This window comes from Cyprinodon variegatus, unplaced genomic scaffold, assembly GCF_000732505.1.
Source record: "Cyprinodon variegatus isolate N-32 unplaced genomic scaffold, C_variegatus-1.0 Scaffold220, whole genome shotgun sequence".
NCBI classification, from domain to species: Eukaryota; Metazoa; Chordata; class Actinopteri; order Cyprinodontiformes; family Cyprinodontidae; genus Cyprinodon; species Cyprinodon variegatus.
In genome coordinates, this window is record NW_015150673.1 from 1,035,105 (window position 1) to 1,045,938 (window position 10,834).

A 10,834-nucleotide genomic window follows, 5' to 3' on the forward strand; every position below is an offset into this window, starting at 1 on the left:
ATGATTACATAAGAGGAAGAAGATCAGTCCTTCCCTCAGGTCCCTGAACTCAATCTGAAATCTATATATTTTGAGCTCAAGTCAAACCTTAAATTTTTTATTTTATGATCCAAGTGTGACTTAGATCTGGGAGCTAGCATTAATATTTTAAAACTTTAGCTGGAATATGTAATTAATAAACAAAACAGAAGAATGAAGAAATGTTCCAGCTGCATATACAGCAGTAAATGTCATAAACAGGCTCTGTTTAAAGATAACCTTCCTTGAACCCTCAAGCAAGTTGTTCCAACATGCCGTCTGTTTGAGCATTCAAATAAAAGTTTTGTTTACCCGCATTATTTAAGCTCTTTGTCCAATGGGTCTGGGGAATATTTGCACACCTGCTGCTATTGTCAGCCCTTTTAGTGCAACCTGGTAACAAGCTGCATTATGGGAATGTGTGAGGCAGGAGGGGCTTGAGTCAGGGAGAAATACACAGGATTAATCACACCATGATACATTTAATACTACACACCTGCAACGCATGCTATTCTTATGAGAGGAACATTTACAAGTACGAGGGTTATAGCAGTGAGGAAGATTTCTGTGAATGGGCTGATTTACTTTTGATTACAAATACATAGAAGTATAAAATTAAATCATGACAAATGAAACTTTGGTAGGCAAGTTTCATATCACAAATCTTAACATCCTCTGTATTCAAGTAAAAAAAGCAAGCTAAATAAATAATTGTAGAGCCAGTGAAGAGTGAAAGGAAAAAAAGCCCACTCTAAAAAGAGAGACAATAAATTTAGGTTGTCATAGCTGGAAAACATTACCCTCATCTGAGAAGGATGGCATTAGTATGTGGTCTGCATTGCTTGAAACGAGTCACGAGCTTAGGACAAGTTCAAAGAAAAACAGAGTTTTTTTTGTGAGCCTATTATGAGAATGAGACATTAGTTCTATGAAACATCAGATGGCTGACATTCTGGAAAGCTTTATAAAATGAATGGGTCTTAACAGCCAGGCTAACCACTAAAGGGACACAACAGTTATGGACCAGAAATGATCGACTGCTCCTTAAGAAAACTGCTTAATCTAGAGGAAAGGCAGTTCAGTTTCTTTTTTAGAGTATATATTTTAAGACAAAAAAGGTTTGGGCTGTCAAAGACATAAAAAAAAAAACACAATATAAGAAAAACAAACAAAAACAACACAAACCTATGTTTCACTTCTATTCTATGTCACATAGGATGTAAGAGATGCTTGTTTCCTTGAAAATTACTTGTAGAGTTTATTTACTGAGCCTTACTCGATAAATAAACCAGAGCAGCCTCATTGTTTTTTTATTTGTGTAACGCGTAGAAAAGACGGCTTAGCAGATTTCTCATAAGGCAAGTGCTTTTTTCTTATTTAAGTAGAATCTTAGTCTCACAGATCACAGAATTCTTAAACTAAGGCTCTTATCACTGACCTATACCGTTTTATGTGGTTAAGTTTAGCTACAGCATCGTAGATAAGAAAAAGCATTTAAATGTGAGACTTTTTAAAGCATGTGGAGAGGATGCAGCTTTTAAACTTCTTTTTTTTTTTTTAAAGAAAACAACTAGAAAATGTAGAGCAGGGGAAATATTGGGGCTGTAAATCTACCAGCTTTTGTTTCTCGATATTTACGTCTGTCGCAATAGGATTCCATTCAATTCACAACTTTGTGATCAATATTATGCAAAAACATCTGCCCAGTTAACAAAATTGTAAAGTACAATTCAAATATTATACTGCATGGCCACTTTATTTCTAAATATCAAGGGTATTGGGCATTTAAATCAAAAGCACCATTCTTCTAATTTGAAAATATAACAATATTAATAAACCATCCGTTTCCTATAGTCGGATGTAGGCAAGGCAGGGCGATTTTATTTGTATAGCACAATTCTGTACATGGACAATTCAAAGTGATTTACATGAATTTTGAAACGTCTTTTGCATTTCAAAATAAAGTTGTATCTAAAAGACGACTCTGTGGGTTCAAATGTTAATTTTGCATTGATTTATTATTATACTCTACTATAAATATGTATGTGCCACAATAGTTTTCGTAACGATTGAATTACAAAGTATTTTTGGGCCATAAAACAAATTAATGGAATACATACATGAACATGTAAACAACAGAAAGTTTTCCATGGAAATAAAAAGTGGGAAAAAAAAGCTGATATCTTGGTAGTCCTGAGTCCTTTCTGTGAAATCAGCTGGTTTAAATCCAAGTTAAGACATAAGAATATTCTTATGGGTAAAACCAAACTGCTCCCTAAAGACCCTTTTTTATAAGATATTAATTGTCCATTGAGCAACACTTTGGTTATAATCTGGACATAGCAGAGAGCTGGAATACTTCATAGTTTTTTCCTATGAAAAACAATAAGCAATGTACCCAACATCAAATGCCTTGAGGCGTTCTGACTGCACAAAACTCAACTGCTGAAGAAAAAGCATGTTACAGCTTGTTAAAGTTTTCTATAGAAAATTTGCACAAGCCAGAGATGTACTCAGAATATAGGTTGCATGAGACACTAACTGAACTCTTTGGATGTCATCGTACACACTATGTTTGGAGGAGGAGTGGTACTGCACATAATCTTAAAAATAGGACAATAGTGAAGCAAATTATCACAGCACAGATGGAGAAAAATTAAACTCTCAGCCATTTTTCTACATCATTTTTGTAAATCTAAAAATGTACCATTATTGCATTTGAAGATGTAATAATGGTAGATTTTCCAGTCACGGAAATACCAGCTAAGAATTTTTGAGTAACCCAAAATGATTTAAGTGTATTTTTTAACCATGTGGTAGTTCTTTGGATCTCCAGCTTCAGAGTGTGAGGTCTGCTTCAATGAACCACACTGAGTAATGCATAAGGAAATGTAATGAAGGGGATTTATGAGCAGTGATGGCATGATTACAGAGGGTCTTTATGAGTGCTGATCGGGGTAATGCCCAATGTCTGTCTAAGATTTCACAGCCTTTGTCACATTCACCTAATAAACAAAGCAGGCGGTATGGTTTTATATCTTCCGCAGTTCTCCACATTGTTAATTTAAAATTTGATTGTTTCCGTACAATAAACATAATTTTTTTTTTTTTATAATTTTTAAAGACTTTGTTTATGTATTTCTGCAATAACAAAGTGAAAAAGGGTACAATTAATGCATTCCTCTTTCCAAAGCTGCAGACCTACAGGATCTTCTCATTCAGCAGAATGTGAACATGTGATGAATGTACACATGGATGTAGTTTAGAATGTACACATGGATGTAGTTCAGTCCCCCACACAGACAAGTCCTTCTTACAGGCAGACATCTCAGAGTACCCAGCGTCTCCAAACTAAAAATAACACTCTCTTTTCTCAGCGGGAAAATTAAGTGTTTAATAAATCTGCTGATGTTCAGCCCTGACAAGATGCAATTAAAAGATTCAGCAAAACACATCAGCCTTTTTCCTTTCTGGAACATTTAAACATTCAATGTGCACCTTGGAGTCATATCCATCAACTGTGAAGTTTGACAAACCGGACATCCTCTAAGGTTACATCCCTCTCCACACACATGTATATACACTTAAACATCAGTGTTTGGACATGTATAGAATGTGTGTAATTAAATGGCATCAGGTGTGTACCTTGGAAGGATATTTATGACCCGCTGGTAGAAAAGAGCATTAAATCCCTTTCCTGTGACAGAAGTTGAAGGAACAGTAAAGACTAAAATGGCCCAAGAAGTCTGCTGTCAACTCACTACCATCCATCCAATAAATTGTAAAATCTGTCCTTGCATATCCGTCCAGAAAAAAAAGGTCCAAAATTCCAGTGTAATTTAAAGACTAAGTAACTTTGTTTGATAATGCATCTCATCATTTTAAAACACCTTAGTATATGTCAAGAAAATAAAGTAGACAAGAAAATGCAAAGTACATTATAAAGGAATTCAGTCCTGAACATCATCTAGATTTTTTTGAAGGAAATTTAAGAAGTGTAGCAAATTGGAACTGCTTTCAGTAGCTTTTCATGGGAGAAAACGTCTTATTAAGCCAAAGTGATTTTTCTTTATTTGTTTGCTTTGGTTAATGGCTGTGCTTAACGATGGTAACAGCTTGTGTAGTTTAGCACTACAGCAAACACAACTTGACCTGCTATGTTGTCAACAGAGCAACTGTCGTATCTGCTTGCAGCAAACACGCTCATTGCAGTTTTAAGCAGCAAATTCACAAAAACAACCAGTCCACACAAAAAAAACAAAAACAAATGTGCGAAAAATTTTATTTGGAGATTATATATTTTTTTCCTTTTTATTGTAAAGGGATTTTTTTTCCTATTCTATTGAAGGAATAACCAAAACAAGCAAGATTGTTTATTGACCAATGTCTATTGACCAACATTTTTCACTCTAAAGCCAGTTTTAATAACTTACTGAGGAACTCCTTTTCTTTGTCTTTTTTTCCTTACAGCTATGATAATATGAGGCAGCTTCAATTTTACTTTGGATAGGTGCACTGTTTAATTATAACAAAAGACATATACTTTTAACACGTTTTATCCCATGAGTAATTGTAGTCTCTAACACTTTTGTTAAAGTGCTATAAAACAGGGTTTGTGTAAAAGTAATGTAACAAAGTGTTGTCCGTCACTATAGATTTTTTAAGTATTGCTTTAGGCCTGGACGTAAACTGAGCAGATCTTGCTCATGAGTTTGCTTTGAGCTTGAACATTCCATTGTAGCTCTGGCTGTATGTTTAGTGTTGTAAGATTAATCTCCAAACAATGCTTAAGTGTTAAGCAGCAACTCACAAGTTTTTATTTTATTTTTTATTTTTTTTCAAAAAAATAGTTTTTAATCTTCTCTGTTCCCAACAGGTCCAATAAGTTTTACAACCTCCCTGTTATGGTTCCAGTGTTTTTATCTGTTCGGTAAATGCTTTTGTATATCATTGCCTTTATTTGCACAGTATTACCTTCTACTTGCAAAGATTTTGAAACAGTTCCCAAAGTTTTCTCTACATCCATTGACTTTCCCTAAGTTCCCATCAAACTGGACAGCATTCTTTCATATGCTTGCAGAGTCTCCTACAACAAATGAGTGGAACGTTAGTAATAAGGTGATTTTTCAATATATTATTATATTTATTTCTATGTATTGAAGTAGGGGTCAAATACAGGTACATAGCACATGTTTGTTTTTTCTGACTTGTGAAAAGTTTAAACTATTTATCCCATTGAATTAAAATCACAATTAAGGAATGTGTTGTTTTGATATTTCTCATAAAATACCAATCAAATTCAATGAATTGACTAAATGTGAAAAAGTTGAACGGGTTTAAATACATTTGCAGCTGCATTAAAGCTATTGAGCCATATGTCAAGGTTTTCTTTTACATCCTGCCTTAATAAAGCAATTTAAAGAATGCATGGTAAGTTAGGTACAAAAAGAAATTGTTTTGCTCCAGTAGAGCTGGCATTCGTTCTACAAATAAACCTGAAAAGTGAGGACCAGTCCAGGTGAAAAGTTTGTATAAACATCTGTTGGTAATTTCTTGGCGCCTGGGGCAAATGAAAGCTCAGCAATAAATGGATACAGTATTTCAAACATTATTAAATCCTTGGAAAAAAAAACAACCAGATGGCCATAAAAATGAGAATAACACGGAGTCTCTTTCATGGATGCAGTAAAGTCAGCCACATTTAATACTGAATTAAAAAACAGTCAAACCCAATCACTCTCTGAGTGACAAAGAGGTTCTTTGGAAACGCCACAAAACTTCAGCAGCTTGGTAAAAAAATACATCTTTAAAACAACAAAGCACAAAAACAAATAAAGATTTAAAAAAGGATAAACATATAGTTTACATTCATTTATTCATTAAGTCTTAAGAGGAACCTCATTAAATGGTTTGACAAAAACAAGTAATAGGAGCATAAACTGAGCTATGAAAAAAAAAGTAGGTCATTATCAGATATGCTGAAAACTACCTACCTTCCAAATTAAAAATTGAGATTATATACTTGTTTTATACTTAGATAGTAAAAGAAAATTGCTCTTCTGATACAAATCCTACTAGAAAAAAATCACCTGAGTTTTATATTTAAATACAAATCTTAATCCTACATTATTTTGTCCTTTTTAATTTATTAAAAGACCATTAATAAGCTGAGTAAAGATGTGACATGTTTCCCTCTAGTAACTCTGTCTTCCCTTCATCTCTGTGCCAAAGGAAGAAAAAAAGAAATCTGCAGCTTCATTAGTCATGACTGCAGCACCTAATTAAGTTTCTGCCATTCGTCCTGGATGTTTCTGTAAATTTAAAAGATTCTCTGATGTTTCAAAGTGCCTCTGGGCCCTTATAACTCCGGTGCCATTAAAATTGAACACTTCCCAGGCCTGAATTTTAAGACAGTTGTGTCTATCAGAACTGTAAAAAAATAATAAGTGTAAAGTTTAGTTGTTTGCAAAAAAAAAAAGGTTCCGTGACATCTTATAAAAAGATTAAAGAAGTAATGCTTCAGTTCTGGATGACTAATCGCTTTGCATTGTGCTACCTTTCAGCAAGCCGATGTAACATTAGCATTGCACATTACCATGAACGCATGCTTTGTACTCCCCACCCCCTCCCTCCATCCCAACTGGGTAAAGATACTGAATAAGCACCTTCACACCAACACTTCTCCTTTTTCATTGTGGCCAATTACTGATACAGATGGAAACAAATCTCTCTTGACCTCAGGAATTTACGAGCAGCAGTTATAAAAAAAAAAAAATCACAACAGCACATTAACAAAATAAGGGTAAAAGTTTTTCTTGGGTGACGAAGACATGATGAAACTGGGCATGTATGACAACTTGGCCACACGACAAAGAGCTGATGAAACTGTGAGACAAACCTGGTAACTGTTTTTGAGCAGCAAAAAGAGCTGCAGCAAAGGGGCTGAATAATTTGGGTGGGGGTAGTGCATGGATGTGTTTGTGTGTGTGTGTGTGTGTGTGGGGGGGGGGGGGGGGGGGGGGGGGGGGGGGGGGGGGGGGGGGGGGGGGGGGTGTGTGTGTGCATGGTGAGGGGATGTGTTGGGGGATGTAGGTGGTACTATTGTTCAATGATCATAAAAACACATGCAGCAGGTTTAGGACTCTTGTCTCTAGTGTTGGTAAAAGAGCTTAATAATACTTTTATATCCCAACTAGAAACTTATTTTTTTAACTTCGACTCCAGCGATGCACAACTTAGACAGTATGAACCCAACCCTCTTCCAGCCCATGTGATATATAGCTTTATAGCAGGAAATAAAAAAGGAAATCTCCTAAAATCAGTGAATAATCATCACAAAGAACCAGAAAAGTTTTATATTTCAATTCTATTAAATCACAGTGTGTCAGAAATCATTAGGAACCTTGTCGTTGATCAATAAAAAAAAAGACATAAGCATTAAAAGCAACAATTTGCTTTTTTCATCATGTTTTATTTATTTTTATTTTTTTAAGATTTCATGTTTCAGGCTGAGCTCCAAGTCTTAAAAGGTTAAAAGGCCTCTGTATCATCACCATCATCTTTTCCTCCTTCCATAGATTCTCTGTTGTTTTTTATTTATTTAACCAGGAAATACCAATTGAGATTAAAAACTGACTTTACAAGGGTGTCAATGAAATTTAAGTCAAAAATCTAGCTTTGCTACTATAAATATTACTTTAGACCTCAATCTGTATGGCCCCAATAAATTTGATCATTTATCTATTCACAATAGGTAAGGGATTTATAACTGATAGGGCTAGGCGTTATAAGTTAAGATAACTTTTTCCAAATCCAATTACATTTTTGTTTGTTTTTTTCCCCCCTCATTTAAGTTTCATACTAAAAATGACAAATGATATAAATTGCTTTCAAAGACTAGCTGTGATTTCCATCCTTCCCTCTGGGAGGTGACCTTAATTTACAGGGCGACAAAATTCAAGCTGTGAAACATGCTTGCACAATAATCACATTTCACAACAAACAAAAAAAGCAAAATACAACACTAAATGTTTGCAGCTAGAGGAATCACACAGGGAGGCAGTCTATCACTTATGAGGACTCTACTAAGTGATAAACTGATTTCCCTCTAAACTATTTTTCCAAATATAATTTGACTCATCAATTTTATCGATAAATCTACCAGCCCTACTTGGTAGATAAAGTATATTGTGTATCTTGTCTTAAAAATAATGGACCAATCGCTTCAAAACACTGTCAGTTAAAATCAAAACCACATCAAAAGTGATGCGGATAACTTAAAAACAATTCTGAAATAAAACCTTGCAGCGATCTACCAGTATAGTTTGAACTGTTCTCCAAATATTTACCCTCAAACAAAACCATAGCTGACATCATGCATTACATTAAAGCATAACAGTGAATTCATACAAGATAGTTTATTTAAAGGTGCATCTGGAAAAAAAAACAACAACATTATAACCATTTATTTACACTACATATCGAGTAAGACACCTTCCACCAAGCTGTGGGGCAAAAATAATATTTCTATACCATGCAGTTTAGTTGCATCACGCTGGGGGTCATGCGAGAGAGCAGTTCATTTGACACTTGATACAGAGTATCTTCTTTTCATCACATTGTAACTGTAATGTAGGGTGCTGATGCAATGATCCTTCACTGATGTTGGGAAACATGAAACCCTAAAAGCAACAGCGCCCGTGACTGTGGCTGATATCCCTGTGGTCAGAGTTTAGTAGTGCAATGAGGGCAAACAAAAAAAGTAACACTGCGTCATTACACTTGTCCTGCTGCTTCCCTTACCGACACTCAAGCGCCAAAGTTACAAGAGAGGAAGGGAAGTGATCCATTAGCAACTTCTAAACAAGTGGCAAATCGAATTAACAACAAAGTGCCCGTATGGTTCCAACAGAAGCGCATAGAAAAAAGCGGCATTTCTCACCTTGTTGAAGTTGTAGTAGCCCAAACAATGGGCAAAATCCAGGTTTGACGGATCTCCGGGGATAGAATTCCCTCCGGCGGTGGGATAAAACCTTACATCCATGTTGTGCGAGGCAGCCGCGCGCAGTTGTAGCCTGCTTGTTTCTGCCGTTTTTACAATCCAAGCGCTCAGATAGAGCGAGAGAGATGGATAGAAGGATGGATGGATGGATGGATGGATAGGGGGAAAAAGCGCGGCAGAGAGACGGAAGATGGCAGCAAGGGGACGGGGTGGGGGGGACAGGTAAGGTTTCCGTAGTCCTCTTCTACACCTGGATCAGCCGCTTCATTGCTGAGGAAGCCTGCGGGAAGTTTGGACGGAGCCCAGGAAGCTGTCCCTCACGGAGCAGCGCGGCGGACGCTGTGCGCCAAACATGCGCTTTACGCACAGCTGCTGCTGCTGCTGTATACAAAGGAGCCACGAGACCGGCGAGTGCGCGCGAGTCCACCTAACTCCCCCTCCCCTCGGACGCAAATAAATAAAGAAAAACAGTAAGAAAGTAGCAGCAAGACGTGCAAAGTTGAAGCCAAAACTGGACGCGTGCTCAGGTATGGCTATTTTTTTTCCTCTTCAGAAGTTTATCGCTCCAACAACTAGTTGGGGGGGAGGAAACGAGCCTGCTGTCCACCCGGACTCCTCTGCTGAGCGTTGGGATGAGAAGACAAGCCGGACACTCTCCACAGAAGGAGCAATTAGAAAGCCTGATGTAGTACAGTGGATATCGGAGTTCAACCTTCCGCTCTGCTTGACCTGACTGTCCCGCTGATTAACAAGGCAAATGTGCGAAGGAGTCAGCCACTCCCCACCAACACTAAGCCACTCCCAACGAAAACATTGCCTTTAAACCCATTTGACAAGAGGGAAAAGAAATTCATCACAATTAAAATATTTTTTTTCATCCGTTCATAGTGCTATTATACCATCCCAAAGTTGTGTTTCAAATACAGTCATCAGATATTCAATATTCAATTATCATTTAATAAGTGATTTAGATATCTAGACAGAATCCAATTTCCCAGGGTTATCCCTACCACTACTCCCCCGCCCCACTATCCCTTGACACCTTATTTGTAATCCTGGAAAAATTTTCCACTGAGAAAAGCTTTGCTCATTTAACGAGCTTAATCAATTCTCACACATTTTATGACACAAACATATTAACTTAATCTACCCATACAGTTTGTGTAAGCAGTTCTCAACCCTAGAGCGCACATTATTTTTGTGCCTATTGAGGGAGAACAAAAATATTATGCAAAATGTTTTACATTGCTAAATACATCTGATTTAAATTAATTTGAAATGAGGCATTTCCCATATGCTGCAATAAAATAGTTTGTATGTAGCTGTTCTCAAAATGTCATGCTATTAACTATGCAATTACATAGCTTTGCTACAATTTTAATAAAACTTAATTTTGTTAGTATATTTTATTCATATAACACATCAGATTACATTAGACTATAAGCAACAGTGTATCGCTGTATTTTTTTTTTTTTTGCAGCAATATATTGTAAAGTGAGAAATACAAAACTATATTCATGTCTAATCAATGTTCAGGTGACCAGATTTCTGAAATCCAATTTGGGGACATTTCCAGCTCATAGATCAAAATAAATACATTTCATCAAAGTTAAAATAGGAAACGGGGACATCCATTTTTACGTATTTATTAATATTTAAACAACAAAAATCAAGTGTAAAATCCAGGAATGTGCCTCTCCTATTTCCTAAGATTAATCAAATGAATGGATGAATAGTGTTTGTTTGTGCCATCTGGTCATTCAGACTTCTGTCCTCTTCCCTCTCCATCTTATTTTCTGTGTAGCTTATGCCTGC

The 10,834-nt window shown here is 36.2% G+C and overlaps 1 protein-coding gene across 1 annotated transcript in view; it reads right to left on the reverse strand.

Moving 5' to 3' along the window:
* The window catches only part of tox3 (TOX high mobility group box family member 3), a 51,499-nt gene extending 42,438 nt beyond the window's left edge, over positions 1-9,061 (reverse strand). The window contains exon 1 of the mRNA XM_015380727.1: positions 8,960-9,061. Coding sequence (XP_015236213.1) covers positions 8,960-9,061 — 102 coding nt within the window. The remainder of the gene's footprint in view (positions 1-8,959) is intronic.
* Positions 9,062-10,834: the final 1,773 nt, after the last annotated feature.